A 21,464-nucleotide genomic window follows, 5' to 3' on the forward strand; every position below is an offset into this window, starting at 1 on the left:
CTGTGGCTGGCCCCTTGCCTTGTTTGGGCCCCCTGGGTCAGTCTCTCAATGAAGAAGTGCCCGGCACCAGTGGAGAAAGTGGAAGGCAAGAGAATCATCCCCTCTGGGGACTTTTTCCTATCTGGAAATGGGAGATTGGCCCACAGATCTTGGGACATTCCAGGGGCCTCTAGGGCAATCTTTTTTTTCCTGGGAGGTGCACTGGAGGAAGTGGAGCCCCAGTGCTTTTGCATTCCTTTTAGAGACATTTTCATAAATGGGCTTCCCTACTGCCAGCATAGCCAGAGTTAGATGGGGGGGATGGATACCTGAGACCCAAGTTTCATTGAAATAACGGCAAGTTTCTAGTCACTAAGGAATCAAAGAAAGTATTGAAAGTGTCTGCAATGCCTGCTGAAATCTCAGTGGCTGCCTGGACAAGCTTTCTGGTAATTAAGGTGGGGATTAATGGGTGTATAACCTCCCCCCCTCACACACACACACACCTGGTGAAATACATTATTCAATAGAAATAGATTGTGCAAAATATGAGAAATTCTGATCTTCTGGCCTTCACTGGTTGCTTTTAAAGGGAAAAATTGCTATGTTGTAAGATACTTTGAACCCTACCTTAAGAGGCAGAGCATGTATGTATAAATCTCGCTCTTTTGTTTGTTGCATTTTCATTGTCCATTGGCTAAGGAAGACTACTGTCCATCTCAGCCAGTTTTACCACAGTCCTTTCAGCACTCAGGAGTGAGCTAGGCCCCAAGATGAACAGGATGGAGGGGGTGGGGGCGGGCTCTGCATTCTGAGTTTAACACAGATCTTTTACATTGTTTCTTGGGTTAATAAATGCTATATAGTTGCTTTCCTTTTGAAAGGATGGCAAGTATCAATACATCGATGCTTTGTTCTCACAGTAGTCCTGAGTCACTGCCTTCTTGCCCTTGTTAGTCTTGCACGGTTGCTGTGAAGACAGACTGGTATGGCACAAGCTGCTTTTAAAAGAAAGGTTTCCAAGAAGGAAACTGAATCTATTCATCCTTAGCATTTATGTATCTCTTTCTGCCAGTTCAAAGGGCCTAATGTCATTTTATCTTAGTTGTTCTTAGAACAACCCTATAAGTTGCAATGTAATGTGAAGATCTTGGGATATGGATGAATAGGAAACTAAGTATGAGCAGTCAGTGTGATACAGCAGCAAAAAAGGCAAATGCAATCATGGGGTGTATCAACAAAGGCATAACATCCAAATCACAGGATGTCATTGTCCCACTATATGTTGGTCAGACCTCACCTGGAGTATTGTGTGTAGTTCTGGAGGCCTCACTTCAAAAAGGATGTGGATGAATTAGAATGGGTGCAGAGGAGAGCAACTTGTTGTGTTGTGTGCTCCCCCCGCTCTGGAGTTTTCCCAATTGCTCCGTCCATATAAATGAATTACTGGGAGGGGGGGAAGTGTCCACTCACTCAGCAGAAAAAATGGGCGCAATTAGGAAGATGTTTGAGCAGGAAACCCAGCTCTTTCTCAGATTGTCCCCAACGTTTAGAGTGGGTGCTCCCCCTCCCTTCTCCCAGTTTGCCTAATTTCCCTTCCTTCCCTTTGCCCATTTAATTATATGGAACAAGGAAAAGGAATTTTAGAAAGAAAATCCCTTGGAGGTGGAAATGCAACCTCCAAACACTATATAATGGGGGGGAAGGGCGGGGGCAGCCACAGAGCTTAAGTTCGACTCTTTGCTGCAAAGGAACCCAATTATCCTGTGTAGCAGTTGTTGAAGTTTCAGATTAGGATCTGGGGGAGCCAGGTTCCCATCCCCACTGTGCTACGAAGCGCGCTGGGTGACACTCAGTCTACCCTACCTCATAGGATTGTTGTGAGGGTAAAATGGAGGGAGATGTTTGTTTCGCTCCACACTCAACCAGGTCCAGCTAGTTTAAAGAGCGAGCAAAGCCACGTGTCGGCGTGTGTGAGTAATAGATTTAGGGGGGAAGCATTGTGCTCCTCTTCGGAGGCCCCGAAGGTTACCCAGCCGTTTTATTTTGCTTCAGAGTGACATATTTTCTCTCTTTCTTTCCCCCTTTCCCTTCCTTGCTGCTGCGTGGGCTCATTTGCATGTGTATTGCGCCTACCGCCCCGGGGGCCAGGGTCAATTGAAACTCGAGAAAAAGAGCAGAAATTTTATGCAAAACTGTTGATTGCATTTGTATGTAATGAAATCATCCAATATTCATCCGACTATGGGCCCTAATCTGAAAGGAGAACTGGAGGACGAGAGAGTCACTGGAAAGCCGTAATGAGCTTCTGTAGTGATTAAAAAAAAGCACTTCAGCCTCCTGACAATCCAGCCCGAAAGCGCGTCTAATCAACAGTGAATATGGGAGGCAGGCGATTATGCCGAGGCGGATTTTTCCCCCCTCTCCTTTTGCAAGGCGCGCTGTCAAAGATGTGTGCGCCTGGTAAACTCCGACACGCCAGCCCTGGATGATGTTTGATACAAATCCAGAAAGCTCCCAATCAGAGAAGAGACTCCGCCATCCTTTGCACAAAAGCAATCGTGCTGTCTCTTCTCCCCGAGCTCACAAGAAGAGCAATCACCTCTCTTTTGAAGTGCAGTCGCAGGTTTTTAACTCTGTGGAGGGGCTCGCCTGTAAGGCAAAGCACCTCCTCTCTCTCCAGGCTTCCTTTCCCATCCCCTCTGCTGGGACTGCACTTGGCTTACAACAGCCTGGAAGTAGGCTGAACCCCTAAAGCAAAGGGTGGCCATGAGTTCAAATCAAGGAGCTGACTGGCATTCTCACTTGGCTTTCCATTGCAGGGTGTTTGGTGCCTGGGGGCAGAAAGATAGACATCCTAATGCTCAGCTTTAAAGCTTACCAACTGGCCTTGGACTAGATGACCTATCTCATTGGTTAGTTGTGAGGATGGAAACCTGGCAACACTGAACAACTAAAGCTTAAAGCTGAGCAAGTTCTCCCTGTGACTAGATCAGGGAGACATGTTCACATAAACCTTGCCAGGCACTATGCAGGAAGCATGTTATGTGTATGATGAGCCTTTGGGGAACAGAGTGCCTCTTGCAAAACCAAGCATGCCCCAGATCCTGTATTCATTGGTACCTCTGCCCTGGGAGGGAGGGAGAGCACAACTATTTTCAAGTCTGCCTCCTCCCTGCCTTCTGGCCTGTGTCCTTTGTGCTTTCCAAATAAACAAAGCCATAAGTGTGACTTGGCATGTTAGCAGAAGTTGGGAAGAAAGGAGGCAGAAATGAAAGATTTCCTCTCTCTTTTGGACCCCACATGTCAACAATTTCTTTGCTTTGTGTATTCTGGCCAGAAGCGCCTCTTGATAAATGAATGGAGGGGAAACGAATGCCTGCGGTCCTCACCCAGTTCAGCAAATTGCTTTCAGCTCTGGACTTTTAACTAGTTGTACATTTATCAAATGAAAATTTCCACCCATACCCAGCTGCAAAATGGTGCATGTGTGTACTCCCTCCCACCACAGTCCAGTGGAGAAATAGGGGATGCCAAAATAGGTGGAGCAATAGGTGACCCAGCATGGTTTGGGACTTGCATGTGTCCCTTCTTTTCCAAAATGCCCTGTGAATTCTGACAGGCCAAATCTTTACAGATACTCAGTATAGCAGTAAGAAGACAATAGGTGGGGCAACCTCTAAAGGTACCTTTCCACAAGAGGAGCAGCTGTCCCATGGAACCAACAGAAAACTAACAGAGGATGAGGCCCCACAAATCCCATGTGAATACCACTGCTTGCCTTTGTCCTATTACCACCTTGGCAAAGCATGCAATGATGGGGGGGGGAGCAAATGGACAGCATAAGAACAGCAGTTTGTAGGGAACTAATGTGCCTCCTTCCTCTCCTCTAATCATTCCCTGCCAAGGTGTCCAATACATTATTTCTATGCGTGTGTGTTATGTGCCGTCAAGTCGCCTCCGACCTATGGTGACCCTATGAATGAAAGATCTCCAAAACGTCCGATTATTAACACACTATTCTTAGCCACCACATTTTGTTATGTGCACACGTATGCACAAGCGCACATGCGTGCACGCACACACACACACAAAAGCAGGGCTGCATATACTCAGTGCTAAATCCCCCCCTCCAATTCTGCAAATTATGGAAATGGAGAGAATCTGGATATTGGGGCATAGGCCTAGTATCATACAGGGCACTTAACCAATGGAAGTCTTCATCTTCCACCTCTGGCTCCAAAGAGTCCAGCCAGCACCAGCAGTACACTTTCCAGCATAATTAGCAACAAATAAGGATTAGGAACTAGAGAAGGGCACGAACTGGAGAAAAAACGAACCGTGTGGTTCGTCCTGTTTCATAAAACCACGAACTTTCACGGACTTGCCCCAGTGGGGTTTCAATACACTTTTCCATGCTGCTGTGAAGCAGCAGGAAAGGGGCATTTCACCCCCACCAACTTGGATCAGCTGCTTGGCAGGGAGATCCCTGACAAGCAGCTGATCCGGGGGGGGGGGGGTGTTCATGTCCCATTCTGTGTTGCTTCGCAGCGGCACGGAAAGGGGCATTGAGTTTTTACACAAACCAAACGAACTGGCAGGCCAGTTCGTGGAAAATGGGCTTTCACGAACCACTGGTTTACAAAGCACGAACCGGCCCAGTTGATGACGAACTTTAGTTTGTCTTGCAGTTCGTGCCCATTTCTACTAGGAACTGCTTTTTAAAATGAAAGCAGAGATTCACAGGAAGATGTTTCTGCACCCAATACCACACTTTGCCCTTCTATGAATTTATGGCCTATTCACATCCTCTTGCACTTTATTCTAATGGAGAATGGTAACAGGGCCTAATGCCCCAGAGCATCACAGGAAGTATGGCAGGCCAAGACTTAGTGCCTGCTGGTAAATTCATGGGATAAGCAATGGCCCAAGTTCAGGGTGTGGGTGTGTGTCACACTGGCCCTGAAACTCCAGTTTCCCTGCTGAGTAGGTTTGCCAGTGACATTTCCTGGAAGATGGAGAAGAGTCACTGGGGCATTATAAGACTTCACAACACTCATTAGGTATTATTTCACCTTTGAGATTCCTGGCAGGTTCTCAGCCATTCACTAAGTGGTCTCTGCATGGCTACATTTCACTGTGGCACCCCGCAGCTCCTGAGATAGTAGGACGTGACCAAGATAAATGTTTTGCTTTGAAAAAGATACAAGCCACTTTTGACAGTCGCTGGCTCTTGCCAAAGCCAGAAGAGGAGGGAAGACAGAAGCTCTTCCAATGTCAAGCCTTGATCCATGGAATTTCACTGGGGTCGGATGGAAATACAAATCAGCTGCTTGAGGCACAAAAATGCACTCGAGCAGCTGTGACAACTCAGCAATGCAGGAGGAAGTCTGTGGCAATTTCTGCCTCCCAATCGTTCCCCTGCCTGGTATGAGCTACCCAAGCAAATCCTTGGTCTTTGCCGCCAACAACTTGTCCATCTCCGTTGATGTGTCATCTGTCATTTGCTGGACCTGTAGTGCGATTGAGACAGATATAAAACCCCACGTGAATGCTTTCCATTTGAAAGGGGGGCAGGTATTGACATGCTTGAAAGCAAACACACACTCTTCTCCATATTTCTTATCAAGAGGCACCATTAAAAAATGGCAACTAGGTTTATGGCTTCTGCTCACCACTTTCAGTCCTCCCCCTCCCCAAGCCAGTCTGCAGAGGCTGCATGCTTACGAGGCAAGCGAAGGAAGACTGCCGATGGCAGCTGCTGGCATTCCCTCATCGTAAGCATAGCAAACTGGTAGCATAATTGCTTGTCTTATCATGGCCCCTCCATCCTGATTCTTTACCACAGTGGTGTAACAGCCAAGAAAGTGAGCCATAAAGTTCCTGATAACAGCTCAACTTGGCCACTAAGTCATGAGGTGGCTTTAGCAAAGAGTATTTCTCCCCTTACAATATGCAGATAATACCAACTTACAATACAGGGCTGAGGTAAGGATGACTGGGCCAATATACTTGAAGGGCTTTAAACACTTGAAATGAATGTGAAGTCTGTTTCCCCGAAGTGTCTCGGGGATTTCAATGTAGTTTGGAACCTATTTAAAGGTCTAGAAAGGACACAGGGTATACTCCTCTCCTCCGTGGGACTATATCATCTCAAAGTGCCTGCCCAAAAGAACTACTTTGACTGCACATAATTCTTCCTGATGCTTTGCATAGGTGGGGGAAGAGATGTCAACATGGCAGCCTGTCTAAATGCAATCTAAAGTGCTACAGCCCTGCAGTGCTGTGTAATATTATATCCACACAAGGAATATTTGAACTGTTGTTGTTTGCTTTTTGGTGCGGTGTATAGTGCAGCTAGAGGGCCTTGGGTGACAACCCCATCAATAAATGGATTGGTACCTGTTTCTCGATTAATCGGATCGTGTCCTCTGACACGGTGCTCTTGGCCTTCTTTGACTGGTTGACTGCCTTGACACGGACTTTCCGCAGGGACTCTTTGGCCTTGTGGGTTAGCTGTTTGGCAAGTGTGGCCAACTTCTCCCTGTGTTCTCTGGTGACTCTGGCAAACAAGAAGCAAAAGGAACAGGGCCTCAGAGGATACAGCAATGTGTGCATTTCGGTTGCTGTAAGCCCCCCCCCCTCCAAGAGATGGAATAGACATTTTTAAAATGCAGGTTTGGATGGAGAAATATGAATGGCATCCAAGCCAAGTGGCAAAGGCAAAGGCAGCCGAGTCACCAGCTTTCTGGGAAAGAAGTATGCCAGCAGCTGAGGAGGAAGCTGCCTACCTTGGCTGATGGTGAGCAAGTGCAGAGGGGAGAAGGCAGACGGTTCTTAGAGACCACCACTGAGGACTCTAAAGTAGAGATATGAAGGCCTCAAAAAATAAGGGAACGTTTCCCCCCGGTCCTGTCTTTCCACAAAGGAATTCCACCAATTTTTTCCATGAAGAAACTAGAAATTTGGGGAAGCTGTTAAAAAACAACAACTAGGAAATATCTGCTCAGTTGAGACGAGTGAAATGCTTTTAAAGACCAGGTTACTCAAAATACGTAGTACAAAGACTCTCATCTAAGACAAAAACTCTAGATGACTCCTGTACACATGTTTAAAACATGGTTTTGTCTACAATGTTATATTATTACATTTAAAATGTAATTTTGTCTACAATATGTTGTGTGTATGACAAGATACTACTGAAGAGGTCAATATTTTCAAGATTATAACATTTAAGTTGCTATCTAAATATGCTGCTGGTCTTACTGTGTCTATATGAGGTTGTTTCTGTCCCAAATTACACGTTCTTTTTTTTATTAGCAATTGTGTGTTTTCTATTTTCAACTTTTTTTCTACCTCTCAGATGGCAAAGGTAAGGTACATATGTGCACTAAGGTAGCATAAGGTATAGCATTTTGCAACTCTTTCTATGTTAAGTATCATGGATATCCACAACTTTGCTTGTAGAAAATGAAGGCATTTACTGTACAATCCTAAGCAGAATCAGAAGGGTGTATCTTTGCTTAGGAGGGCACTGTTACATTTATCTAAATTCCATAAATATGCCAAATAGCAGAGTGTTGTATGTTAAGTTGTAAATTACACATTTTATGCTGTTAAAGCAGTAAAAGAAGTTTAGGTCTGACAAGAAAGCACTGCATATTTCAAGTTTGCAACAACAACAAAAAACCCCAACACACACGTTCCCCCTGACCCCCGTTTCAAAATTTCCAGGAATTTTACATATATAGAATACCAGATAACCTCAGCTAAAGACTGATGGTATCCCTCAGGCCCTCTTATGTGACCCTGAATTCTGAAACATGGCCCCATGCAAGGATTGCCATGGGGAATCTAGTCTTCTAACACCAGTGGCTGGATGAGACAACAGCTTCCAGTGACTAGAAATGGGTTCAGAGGGAACCAGTCGGGCTCTAGCTATGTTGCCACAAAAGACAATGTGCGAGAAACATTACGGCAGTGTTTCTTGCCCATTTCTGGGTTTCTCCTCCCTTGTAATTGGAGGATGACCTGGGAACTCACTAACAATCAAGCTGCCATGCAGCCACCCGAAATCCTCGGCAATTAGGAGGATAATAGCTGTCTCCTTCAGAAGGGAGGGGGAGGGACAGAGAACAGAGAAAGGAAGACTGCGGGAGGAAGTCTCGGAGCTGCAGCGACTAGAATGGGACTGGTATCCCTGGGGTAGAAAAGCCCCTGTTAAAACACTTCAGACTTCTGAGCAAAATGCACAAGAATCATGGAAGGGAAAGGCCGATCTTCAGGCTTCTGGAGTTTGGAGTCTCTGAAAAAGTAGGATAGGATTGCTGTGCTAAAGCTCTGTGTGTACTTCACCACTGGAGAGTCCCGAGTCCAAGCACTGATGGTTCCCCCAGCTTATAGGTACATTTGGGCAGGGGAAGAAAGCTGGTATGAAACTAAGCAGATTCTGAACAGAATTCCATTGTGTTCTCTCAAATCAACACAGCATTATATAGTTGATGCGCCATGCAAGGAGGTGGCAGCCATGAAAGGACTGCCTTGCTGGCAGCCCAAAATCCCATTGCAAATAATGCCTAGCCAGAAAGATGACGAGAGTGTGGTACCATGATCAGAGTGTCTGACTATGATCAGGCTGAAACCCCCCCCCCCCTTGCTTGCTCAGTCACTCTCTCAGACTAAGCTACCAAGTGAAGGAAAGTGGCAGAGCCCCTGCAAAGCCACTGGGCTGACAGGTGCTGGGAAAGCTATCAGAGGAGGCAATTCTGAGCTGAATAGATCAGTGGCTTGACCCAATATTTCGGCAAGGTAAGAGTAAAATGGAGGCACAGAACACCCGTCAAGTTCCTTAAAGGAAGGAAGGTATTCATGTGGCTGATACACGTTGATTCAGAGGTGCAGCACTTGCTCTGCATGAAGGAGGTTCCAGGTTCTACCCCTGGAACCTCCATTGAACGGAATATGCAGTAGGTGGTACCAAAGAAGGCTACCTGTGGATTGCTGCTGCCAGTCAGAGCAGACAACAGACCTTTACTGAGCAATGATCTGACTCAGTATAAGACAGCTTCATGTGCTTGTGCTGCTTCTGAACATGGAGGTACCACTGAACTATCAAAAGAATTCTCTTTTAATCCTTTTTTTTAAGCTAGCAGCTGCCACCATTTGTGGCAATACGTTCTGTAAGTTAATTTTCCTACAAATATGCAGAAAATAAGGGCCTATACATGATATAGTGGAATACTAGGGTGGTACCACTTCAGACTGTGGAGAAGGGGTGTGTGTGTCACATGCTTAATACGCCCCTGTGCAAAAAAAAAAAATCGCCCCTGCACATTAATACTAACGCATTGCAGGGATTGGTTCTGTCTTTGCATGCTGTGCTAGTTTTCCTGCTCACAGGGAATTCTTAAGCTAGAGGAACTCTGGAAAATGTCATCCCTCCCCTGCAGTCTGAAGTGGTACAGTCCATTCTACCACCTCCATACTCCTCCATCTCATTACTTCATACTGCTGCATGTCTAGACCAAGCCTAAGTTTAACAACAATGCAATTATAGTGTTAAGTTACATTTTTAAAGGGATAACTTTCCTTTTGATAGTTCTCAGCTGATTTTCGTCAGTTTCACTGGCCCACCCTGAGCAACCCCCCCTCCCCATCATAGCCATACGCCCCCAATACAAAATTCAGAATTTTTTAATTGCCTCTCATACTCCTTGCTTGATCACAGATGAGTACGCATCATAGCCTTGCCAAATATAATGTTTTCTTTGTAACAGTTGTGAAAAGGCAGGACTGGAAACTTATTTCAGTTGCAAGCATCACAAACACCAAATGTTCAGGTAACTGCAAAGAGGTAAAAAGTGTTTCCAACACTGAAGTACCAACCTCCCTTTTCCCCCAAGTGCTACAGTCCACTGGACTTTCCCTTACTGAAAGTATCTTTTCTAACCCAGCTTTTGGAGGACTGGATTTAAACTTGGCAGAATAAGGGTTTAAATATTGGTTTAACTGATTTGGGTAATGAGGGGGGGCAGTTTTTGAAATGTACACCAGCCCAGGGTTTGGGGTGGGATCTGTTCCTGGGTTGCACAGTAACTCAGGGCTGATGTTTTCAGATGCCCAAAACATGCCCTCATCATGAAAACTGCTTTTCCAAAGTTGCATTAGTGAAATAAGTTCCTGATCTGCTATTATCGTACAGCTCTTCCCGCCCCATCCCCCCATTCAAATTTTATTTCTGGCTTCCCAACCAAAGTTCAACCAGCCACATCCTGAGAGGCATAGCACAGGCTGTGAGCCACCCACTGCCAAAATACCTCCTATAGGTTAGGGGAAATTGAACAGGAGATGAGAGGGAAGGTCCCAGAAGCCTATGGCCAAAAGTTCAGGTATTTGGAAGCCATTCCTCAAGATGCATCTCTGAGGCATCACCTCCTCCTCTGACAGCAAAATCCAGGACAGCCCATGACATCACAGTCCTGCAGTGTGCAGAGACGGAGAGTCACTGAAATTGCTTACTTAGGAATAGGCACCCGAATTATTGGCCCGTCGGCTTCCGGGTTCAGGTCCATTCCACTCTCTCGGATAGCCTTGATAGCTGCAGCTGCGCTCTGCAAAGCCAAGATCAAAAAGGCAGAAGAAATTAGTAAATAATTATTACCATATGCCAGAGCTCTCCATCAATGGGGAGCAATCCATCTTGACAGAACATGGAAACATTTAGTTGGGTTACCAGCGAGACCAGGAAGTGACATTGGCGCGGACTGCTTTGATCAAACTGAATTGCAAAGTACAGCCTCCCCCTTGGTATCAAGGTATCAGTGAAGCGGCTGGAGTGGAGTAGGGGGTTGCGAAAGAAAGCAAAAACTAAAAATGAAAACTTAAAAAAAAACATTTCGATGGTTTGAGGCAACACAGATCAAAAAACCACAGAAAACTCTCCGGGTGTGTATGTGTGTGTAGGGGGGGAGGTGAGTGCCTGGACTTTGCAAAGAGAAGGGCAAAAGGAGATGAAAGATTCTGGGAGGGTGTTTTGCGTGCCAAAGATCCCACACGGCAGAAGCATAAAGGGAAGAGTTAAACCATTTAACTTGTTCCACATTGCATCGGGCAAGTGTGAAAATAAGGGGGATTAGCACGCTGCCTGTTCTTTACAGCTGCAGATTTTCAGACTGCATCTGAAAGGCTCATGCTGCATCCACAGCCACTGACATTAGGCAAGGGTGACAGGCTGTGATAGTGTGGTGCTACGTCCCTGTCATGGGCAATGTAGTCAGGGCTGTAGGTTCTCTGTGCAGAAAAAAAGACTTTTAAAAACTTTGTTCAGGCAATCCAAATTACGCACCATGAAATGCTGGATTCTGACCTCTGTATAACTTTATATCCATTCAAGAGTTCTTGTTTTGTTTACTCTGAGGAGGGGCAAAGAGCCCAAGTAGTTTCTTTGAGGAAGGGTTTCTCACCAAACAGCCACCTCTCTGAATCTTTAACAAATATTTTCAAGCATCTCTCTGCGGCCAGGAGGACTACAACCATAGCTCCTTAAAGAGAGCTGACAATTCATAGGGAGGTGCCATTTTTCTCAACATTTGTACACTGGAAGTTGCCTTTTAGGGCCTCTGCCATCGGTCCATCTAGCTCAGATGACTCGCAGCGCTCTCCAGAATCTCAGGCAGCACCTACCTACGATTCTTTACCTTGAGTTGCCAGAGATTAATCTTGGGACCTTCTGCATGCAAAGCAACTCCACCCCCTCTCTTAGTCATATTTCAGTTGAGTCTTGCACCAAAGACACTGTGGAGGGGCTCAAAGAGAGGAAGCAGGTCACATACTGGGACTGCCTGGCTCTCACAGCTCTTAGGCACTCTTCTAGTACAACGTTGTATGCCCACTGGAACCTGGCCAGAGAGTTCACTTACTTCTGGGAAGTTGCTCATGTTGACGAGGATGAGCTGTGGAGACTTCATGGACACCTGCCCAAGCTGGTTTAAAGGAAACTTCCCATCTTTGGTTGCGACAATGACGTGATCGAGAACCCCTGTGAGAAGAAAGTGTAGTTGGGCCAATACTTGTTGGCATTTTAGCACTTGTGGTCACAAACGCAGCAACAAGCTGATCACAGCTTCTCTTCTGAGCTAGATGCCTTTCTGCTATTATTGTTGAGATACTGCTGACCAGTGGCCTTATTGGTAATGCATTCTTTGCAAGTTTCCTTTTTAAAAAAAAAATCTGGGCACCATTTGGAGAATTTCATCATGAGAATGAAGGACAAATAAATGAGATCCCACAGCATTAGTGACAGTGGTGCAATGGCAACACAAAATCAGCAGAAATTACCCAAGCTGCACTCATGCGGACTAATCTTCTCTTTTTTTGAGAAAGTTACTACCTTGCTGGATCAGGGGAATACTGTAGACATAGTTTATCTCGATTTCAGTAAGGCTTTTGATAAGGTTCCACATAATATCCTTTTTGACGTTGGTAAGATGTGGTTTGGATCCTATTACTGTTAGGTGGATCTGTAACTAGTTGATCGTACCCAAAAAGTGCTAGTTAATGGTTCCTCATCCTCTTGGAGAAGAGTAACAACTGGAGTACCTCAGGGATTGGTCCTGGGACCTGTTCTGTTCAACATTTTTATAAATTATTTGGATGAAGGAATAGAGGGGATGCTTATTAAATTTGCAGATGATACTAAATTGGAAGGGGTAGCAAATATGGTAGAAGACAGAGTCAGGATACAGGCTGGAAAACTGGGCTAAAACAAATAAAATGAATTTCAACAGAGATAAATGTAAAGTTCTGCATTTAGGTAGGAAAAGTCAAATGCATAATTACAGGATGGGGGAGACTTGTCTTGGCAGTAGTATGTGCGAAAAGGATCTAAGGGTCTTAGTAGGCCATACATTGAACATGAGTCAGCAGTGTGAGGTGGTAGCTAAAAAGGCAAATGCAATTTTGGACTGTATCAACAGAAGCACAGTGTCCAGATCACGCGAAGTGATGGTATCACTCTATTCTGCTCTAATTAGACCTCACCTAGAGTACTGTGTTCAGTTTTGGGCACCATAATATAAGAAAGATATAGACAAGCTGAAGTGTGTCCAGAGGACAATGAAGATGGTGAGGGGTCTGGAGGCCAAGTCCTATGAGGAAAGGTTAAAGGAGCTCGGTAAGTTTAGCCTGGAGAGGAGACGACTGAGAGATGATATGATAACCACGTTCAAATACTTGAAGGGCTGTCATATGACACAGAGTTGTTGTCCGTTGCTCCAGAAGGTCAGACCAGAACCAACAGGTTGAAATTAAATCAAAAGAGTTTTCGGCTAAACATTAAGAAGAACTTCCTAACAAAGTGGTCCCTCAGTGGAGCAGGCTTCCTCAGGAGGAGGTGGGGTCTCCTTCATTGGAGGTTTTTAAACAGAGGCTAGATGGCCATCTGACAGCAATACTGATTCTATGAACCTAGGCAGATCATGAGTGGGAGGGCAGGAAGGATTACATCAGTGCTTAGTTCTCATGGCCCCTTCTTACATGCCCAGGTTAATGCCAATCACCACCTTGGGGTCAGGCAGCAATTTCCCCCAGGCCAGTTCAGCTAGGGATCCTGACAAAGTTTTGACATCTTCTGGGCATGGAGCGGGGGTCACTGGGAGTATATGTGGGGGGAAGGTAGTTGTGAATTTCCTGCATTGTGCAAGGGGTTGGACTAAATGACTTTGGAGGTCCCTTCCAACCCTATGATTCTATGCCCATACATAATCCTTCCCAGAACCCATTTGGCACAGAATCCTCCCAACAGAAACTCCTTTAAGAGATCCGGCTTCCTAGGTATCATCTTCCTCCCAAGACATCCTCTGGGTACTAGCTTTCTTAATAATCCTTCTTCCTACTTCCCTAAAGGACTGCACAGGCTTTATACTACCTAGTGATAATATGTGCATTTCTTTAACTTTGATGAACTAGGTGACCACCTCTGCCAACTGATCAACCACCTCAAGTCAAGAAAACATCCTTAAGTGCAGAAGCCAAGTCTAGAGGAGTTCAGGCCTCTATGTTCTGAAGGAACTATCCAGGATCTGGGAGAAACCAGCGGAGGCAGTCCCTTCCCCTCCTATCTCTGGACTATTGCAAGAGCTGCGCTCTGAGGAAGAGACATCAGGTTAAGGACTTCAGGCCATCAATTCACAGCAAAACCATCCACTGCCCAGGACAATTTTTTTCACTGCTTGTTTGGTCTTTTCAAATTTGAATGGTAAACAGCTTTGGATGTCTTAACAGAAAGGTGGCATATAAACACATTAAATAAGCAAAACCACTAAACTCTAATGGGTGTTAAGCCTACTAATTTGGTCCTGTGCAATGCCCAACATTCTGTTAACAGCAGACGAAACTTAACTGTGATTTCAAACTACCGTTCCTCCCTCTGTTCCAAGCAGTTCCTTTTGCAATTTGGCTCATGTGTTTCCTGCTATAGAATGTTACCAGCCAGAACACTTGAGGGGAAAAAGAGGGAGAGAGAGAACAAGTGAAGAACTAGAAGACAATTTGTGAAAGGGCTCCAGTAATGCATCCGGGAGTCAGGGCTCAAACCTGTGGTTTTGTATTGTTAAATATAGCCCAGCCAAAAGGATGCTCTAGCATTGCATTTATTCTGCTCTGGTAAAACTGAACGGGACTCTCTTTATGAAACAAGTTTCCTTAAAGACAGCCAGGAGTTGCTCACTGGCCACAGGTCCATATTTTTAGTGCAATATGCCCCTGTGTGCCCCCCTCCCCCCCAATCCTGAAGGCAATTTGCAAGAGGCTAATTTAGTGGCAATTGCATCTTTCCTGCCTAGCCATGCTGGTTACTGACAACTCTCTTCCTTGTCACATCTGCAAACAGTTTGCTTAGATGCTTCTGACATCTCCCACTTGCAACGGCCTTCTGCAGGAAGCTATTAGCAAAAATGGATCCTTCCTGGTCAAGCTTAGGGTGAAGAAATGATTTTGGTAGGACTCTTCAGCAGCAGTTGTTTCAGTGCCCAGTATACTGCTTGGGGAGAAGTTCTAGCCATACAGCTTCAACTGCGGTATAACTATTGGAAAATCCAACAGGAGTCTCCAATACCTTCACAGCTGATCCTTGTGAAAAATGATATCATTTAGAGAGGGGTGGGGGGAGCTTCTAGCCCTCAGTTGCCAAGAAATTCCTGAAAGCATATAATGTGTTTGATGAGCATTAAGCATCAAGGTAGAGGGAAGGCGTCACAGTATAACTCAATCTCAGAAGCTAAGCAGGGTTAGCACTTGGATGAGGGCCAACCAAGACTCTACAGAGGAATGCAATGGCCAACCACCTCTGCTTCTCACTTGCACTGAAAGCCCCTTGCTAGAATCACCATAAGCTGACTGCAACTTGACTGCCCATACAAACGTATGTAAGCATCCAGGCAGGGGCTCTCTGTATGCACTACTTCCCACATGGAGTTCCTGTGTGAACAAGTAAACAAGCATTTGGAGCTATCCTCTCCATTAAAGAGAAGAAAGAAGCCCTCGTGCACAGAAGTGCACATGAAGCTGCTTTATAGTGGGTCAGATCTACCCTGATTAGCAGCAGCTCTCCAGGGTCTCAGATCTTTTGCATCATCTGATTCTTTTAACTCAGAGAAGCTAGGGATCGAGCCTAGGACTTTCTGCAAGCAAAGCAGATGCTCTACCACTGAACCATGTCCCCTCCATCTTCCTAATGTCTGCAAGAGATTGCTGGACCAAAGCAACACAAGATAAAGGGGCTTTGCTAGAGCTTCCAGTTATGAAAAGTGGGGTAACCAGAGAGGTGAATGTCTTCAGTCCCCAAAAGGGCTACAGCCAGCCTTCCTTCCTTCGTGGGGCTGCCATATTTCTAGGAGAGAGAACCTTTAAAGACATAAGCATTACATATCTGTAATGTAATCTGTAAGGACATTACATGTAATTTTAACTTTGTGTGTAAACTGTGATCTGCCCTGAGCCTGCTGTTGTGGGAAGGGCAGAATACAAACCTAATTAAATTAAATTAATAGAAGGATTTTTTCTTTAACCAACAGAAACACAGTTACAAAGCACATGTAGGCAACCAAGCCACTCAACAAAGTCTGAAGCCTTCCCCCATCTTTCAGTGGTGCAGTGTTAGAGATCAATCTCTTTGCACCGACAGCATCAGAAACGTACATGCCAAGTAAGGATGGTGTTTTTATGCTGCAAAACATCTCCTTATAATGATTAACACAGGGCCTCCTCAAGTTACCACGTCTGAGCCCTTTGTATACTCACAGGTTTAAGTTGTGGATGGAAGTTTTATTTTCAGAATAACTTAAACCTGATAAAAGTAAATGTGGGTAGTAGTGAATATGACACAAAGACAGAGGACGGAACGGTGTTCTTTCTAGAGACTCAAGTTCCCGCTTTTCCTTTCTTAACCAGAAATTTTCCTATTCATTAAAATGTTCACATTCTTTAGATGCAGCCAGTATTGTGTCACATGGAAAAAAAAGTTTTCAAAAAAAGATTCTCAGGACGGGCAAATTAGGACTCAGTGTCTTGGCCCCACCCTGCACTGCAGGGTACCAGTTCTTCCATCTTTTGACTCACACAGCCTTTCAGTCTGTAATATAAAACTATGGTGGGCAGTTTAACAAAGAAAATACTACCTGCTGCCACGCAGACGTGTCTGGGGAAGCAGCCAGGGTGAAAGCAGACACGGCAAACAACTAACCTGGTGAAGTTCTTAGGCTCACATTTTTGCTGAAATCCTCCTTCAGGGCTTCAACCACAGCCTGCATTTCCTCATTGACTTCTGTCAAGTTGATGATGTCTTCCACTAAAGCAGCATTGATGTTCACTCGAGCCTGGCCTTTTCCTTTCACAGAAAAAAATGCACAAAGATTCCCAAAAGGAATTAACGCAGCACGGGAAAGGAAATCTTCTGCTACATCACAGCAATACTCCTGCGTGGTTCTTATTCATTTCACTGGTGCTTGGGCAAGAATTTCCCAACAGATTGAGCCCTTGGTGTGCAATTCCCAACAACTCTTCAGTCAGCAGCCCTACCAGATTAGACCAATGCAGGACTAGTTAATACCCTGTCTTGTTTCTTCCAGTGACCAGCCAAGAGGCCACAAAAAGGGCACAAAAGCAACATTCCTCTCCTGCTGTTGCCAATTAGCTTCTGTTATTCAGAATACTGCTTCTGATCATAGAAGTTCCATGTAGCTCTCACATCCAATGCCCACCAATGTACTCATCTTCCTTGAATTTGTTAAATTCCCCTTTAAAACTATGTAAGTCAGTGGCCATTGCCACATCTTGGCATTAATTACTTTCTGTTTTAATCTGTCCTGAATACACTGTCAATTATTATCAGTGGACAGCTTGTTGTGAAACAAGCACGGGCAGAAAGTTTGCCCATCTATAATCTCCACAATAATCAGAATGTTTCAAAACTCCATCACCACCACATCCTCCTCAACCTTAATAATCTTTTTTCTAAACTAAAAAGCCTCAAGTGCTTCTTCACAGGGAAGGTTCTTCAACCCTTTGGCAATTGTTTTTTTCTGTACCTCCCCAATATCTGCTATCCTCTTTGAGGATAAGGCCTGTCAATAATACAGCTAATTTACCGAAAGCTACCATATACATGGTCTGATCAGTAAGTCTCCTCTACTGGGTAGGACCTCTCAGGCAAAGGCCTTTCTCGTCATTAGCTATTCAAGATCTTCTAACTGGGACCTGAACCTGCACAGAGTCTTCTATTAAGTGAAGGAAGAAGAGATCTTCCAGCCACCAGGCCTAAACTGCCTGAAGATTTTTTTTAAGCATTACTGAATAAGTGATACCCATAAATGGAAGTGCTAGTCCACTGACTTTTCTTACCTTTGGTTTTTTTGGCAGCAAGATGCCTTGCCTGCAGTATCTGCCAGGCCCTGCTTTGGCTGCAGTCATTCAACACTGAGCCCCGCAGATTCTGCGGAGTCTGGAGCGATGACCTCACAATTCCCAAGGCAGAGTAATGAAGGAGGGGAGGTAGCTGCCGAAGCCATCTCAATGGCCCAGCAGCCATGATGCTTTCTTAGCAGTGACCTAAGAAAAGGAGTTACATACTAGGTGGTTTGCAAAGACAGTGTTTTTATGCTGTGTAGGGGCCAGCTCACAGTCTCTGAGGTACCATCCCATTCCCAATTAAGGGTTTTGTTATCTGCTCCTGAACTTGGGGGGGGGGGGGGGCGCTAACCTGAAGATCTTGCATGACACTGATGAATGGAGACTGAAGGCAAGGCACAGCCTTGAGAATATGGCATAAAATGCTCCACTTTCTACTGTTTGCTGGGGTGAGAGGTGTTGGGGCAACAGCACTGTCCAGCGCCTACAACCCCCCCCCCTTTGCTTCGGTGTGGTGGTGAAGAATGCACTCAAGTCACTCATAACTGACTTACGTGTTGTGCTTTACCCTTATATGTACCAAGTCATATTGTTAATCAAACTGTTATATGTATCTAATTGTTTTTGATTAATAAAGTTAAAAGTTTAAAAAAAAAACAGGCTTAATGCACGGAAATGGGCATTTGAAGCTTTTCATAGTAGAGAAGTAAATAATAACATAACCTGGAAAATAAAATCCCATTAAGCCTGTATTAAAGGGAGAGGCATTTTTCACCAGGCCTGTTGGCAACACTAGCTATAAGTTGATAAATATCCACTATCTCTCTGCATCTTTGAAATAAACTGAGCTAACCTTAGAAGATGAGCCTCAGTGCTCTGAGGATAAAAATAAGTGGAAAAGCTTTTTGTACCAAAGGATGAGACAGACATTCAGATGACTGTGTACACAGAAGAAATTGCCTTGAATAAATATTTTGCTGCTCTGTGTCTGGCACACTATTCTCAATCTTGTGTACCTTTCATTCCTACTTGGTATCTCTCCATCCTTATAGCATTTACTCCCTCATGTATTAAACATTTTATTCTTTAAATGTTTTCTAACTAGCTTTGCTCTCTTTACATGAACCCAGGGCACCATACGATCTGTACTGAGATGAAAATAAAGTAGTTCTCCTTTTTAAAAAAAAAAAAAAACTGACTTATGGAGGCCCCCTGGTAGAGTTTTCATGGCAAGTTTTCAGTGTGCACAAATTAATGCTGGAATAAATGGTGTTAGTCTTTAAAGTGACACTGGACTGCGATTTAATTATTAGCCAAGAAGGCCTAACTGAGAAGATGGCACATGTACTTTCTGCTGCTTCCGTGTTAGAAAGGAACATCTAGAACTGGTGGGACTGTGCACACACCCAAGAGGCACATGTCTTGGAAGATACCAAGAATTTTTTAAAATCACAAGTAAGGTGAGAATATCAAGACATAGAACAAGGGATCTTGGCTGTTCGAGGTGGCAACGGTCGAACAGTGTCTGCTGCAATTCCATCATGCTGCTACCATTTCTTTGTCTGTACAGTTTTCTCATCTTAATATGCAGAGGCACTTTCAATCTTCAACAAGATCCCAGAGGACTGCTGGCAGTCAGAGCAAGCAATACCAAAGGAGAAGGCCCACTAGTCCTACTTGTTATTGACCTATAAGGCCCTGTGCGGACTGGGGCCAGCGTACCTGAGGGACCGTCTCTCCCCGTATATTCCCCAGAGGACCCTCTGATCAAGAGAAAAGAAATTGTTATCAGTCCCTGGCTCCAAGGAGGCCCGCCTGGCCTTGACTAGAGCCAGAGCTTTCTCAGTCCTGGCTCCTACCTGGTTGAATGCTCTGTCTACCGAGACCAGGGCCCGGCAGGATCTACTATCTTTCCCTATAAGACAGAGTTGTTCCGCCAGGCTTATGGCTGAGGCTGGGCCTCCACTGGCTGGAGGATACAACATCTACTCCCCTCCCTATGAGAGCTGCCCACCACTGTTCTTAAGCTGCTGCTATATTCAACTGCACTGTTGCACTATTTGTAATTAACGGTATTGCCGCCATCAAGAAAAAGAGTGCTGCTATTTTTAAAAAATATTTTTGTACAATGCTTTTAAATGTTTTATATTAAATGTTTTAAATGTTTTAATGCTGTTATCTGCCCTGAGCCTGCTTGCGGGGAGGGTGGAATATAAATACGATAAAATAAATAAAATACTGTGAAGAAGGCAGCTTCATACATTCAATTTGCCCTCACAACAACCCTCAGAAGCCAAAGTCCTTCAGGACTCCCATTTTACTGAAGAGGAACTAAGGCCCAGAGCAATGGGGGAGGGGTGGGCCTGAATCCTAGGCCACATACACATGGTTGCAAACCTCCAGGTGGGGGCTGGAGATCTCCACTGCTCTCCAAACAACAGATCAGTTCTCCTAGAGAAAATGGCTGATTTGGAGAGTGGACCCTATGGAATTATACCCTGCTGAGGTCCTACCTTTCCTCAAATCCTGCCCTCCCCCAAATCTCTAGGAATTTCCCAACCAGGAGTTGGCAACTGTATACACAGAAAATGGCTATTTGCTCAAAACTAGGCTAACTTTCACATTCAGCAGTGGAATCAGCTGCCTAGGGACATGACGGTCTTCAAGGAGCAGCTGGATGAATACTTATCAAGGATGCTTTAGACCGTTCCTGCGTTGGACAGGGGATAGAATAGATCATCTCTCAGGCCCCTTCCAACTCTATGATTTCTGATGAAGCTTTGCACTGCTACAAGACATGAAGAAAAGTAGCAGTTACCAGGATTTTTCTTTGCTAGAATTAATATGCAACTTCAACTGAGTTCAGTGTATTTGCTTAAAACTAGAAGTAATCACCCCTGACCTGGATAGCTGAGGTGAGCCTGATCTGGTCAGATCTCCAGGTAAGCAGGGTATGCCTTAGTTAGTAGCCGGATGGAAGACCTCCAACGAAGCCCAGGGTTGAAGAGGCAGGCACTGGCAAACCACATCTCTTAGTCTCTTGCTATGAAAACTCCTCCAGAGGTCGCCATAAGTCAGTTATGACTTGAGTACACTCTCTACCAGCACCAGAACTAAAGTGGAAAAGAACAATGAAATCGGTTGTGAAACTGCTGCTTCTCTAAGAGCAAGATTCGGGTCCAGCAGCCCCTCAGAGACCAACCAGATTTCCAGGGTATGAGCTTTCTAAGAGGGTTTTTACACTACCCATTTAATTTCCCTTTCCTAGAGTTCCTTAGAGGAATGAAAGCAGACTAGGAATGGAAACCGCTTCCAGACAGCGGTGTAGACGCATCTGACCTGGCTCCATTCGCCCCTGCCTGCACCTCCGCCACCCTAGCCCCGCCCACTCCCACAGGAGGCCTTAGCATCTTCCTTCCCTCCGTAGTTGTTGCCTTTAATTCCACTCCTACTGCCCAACCGGCCTACCCGTCGAACGTCTTCTCCGAGGAAGAAAAAGGCCACGAGCTCGACGCGCACTGATGACGTTCTCTCCACACATTTCGAGCGCGCGGTTGATGGCGTCACCGGCGGCAGTTTCTGGT

General features: G+C 45.1%; 1 protein-coding gene across 2 annotated transcripts; it reads right to left on the bottom strand.

Annotated features, from left to right (window-relative positions):
• Positions 1-4,780: 4,780 nt before the first annotated feature.
• Positions 4,781-21,425, bottom strand: MRRF (mitochondrial ribosome recycling factor). 2 transcript variants are annotated; one of them, XM_054997403.1, is made up of 8 exons: positions 21,349-21,403; positions 20,783-20,993; positions 17,875-18,081; positions 16,718-16,861; positions 11,898-12,016; positions 10,498-10,589; positions 6,382-6,541; positions 4,781-5,492 (listed from the first exon to the last, which is right to left on the bottom strand). In XM_054997403.1, the coding sequence occupies exons 3-8, from the start codon at positions 18,059-18,061 to the stop codon at positions 5,415-5,417; spliced, it is 780 nt and encodes a 259-aa protein (XP_054853378.1). In that variant the 5' UTR covers positions 18,062-18,081; positions 20,783-20,993; positions 21,349-21,403; the 3' UTR covers positions 4,781-5,414. The 2 variants fall into 2 exon arrangements, with proteins under 2 accessions (XP_054853378.1, XP_054853380.1); XM_054997405.1 differs by lacking the exon at positions 20,783-20,993 and having other exon boundaries at positions 21,349-21,425.
• Between the last annotated feature and the right edge of the window lie 39 nt (positions 21,426-21,464).

The sequence above is a fragment of the Eublepharis macularius genome, chromosome 14 (genome assembly GCF_028583425.1).
Source record: "Eublepharis macularius isolate TG4126 chromosome 14, MPM_Emac_v1.0, whole genome shotgun sequence".
Lineage (NCBI taxonomy): Eukaryota > Metazoa > Chordata > Lepidosauria > Squamata > Eublepharidae > Eublepharis > Eublepharis macularius.

Bases quoted from the DNA above. Each gene is read 5' to 3' on its own strand.
- MRRF (XM_054997405.1), bottom strand. From the start codon at position 18,061: ATGGCTGCTGGGCCATTGAGATGGCTTCGGCAGCTACCTCCCCTCCTT. The intron at 10,590-11,897 runs GTAAGTGAACTC...TTGGCTTTGCAG, and splicing joins ACATGAGCAACTTCCCAGAA to AGCGCAGCTGCAGCTATCAA. The intron at 5,493-6,381 runs GTACCAATCCAT...ATCGCACTACAG, and splicing joins TCCGATTAATCGAGAAACAG to GTCCAGCAAATGACAGATGA.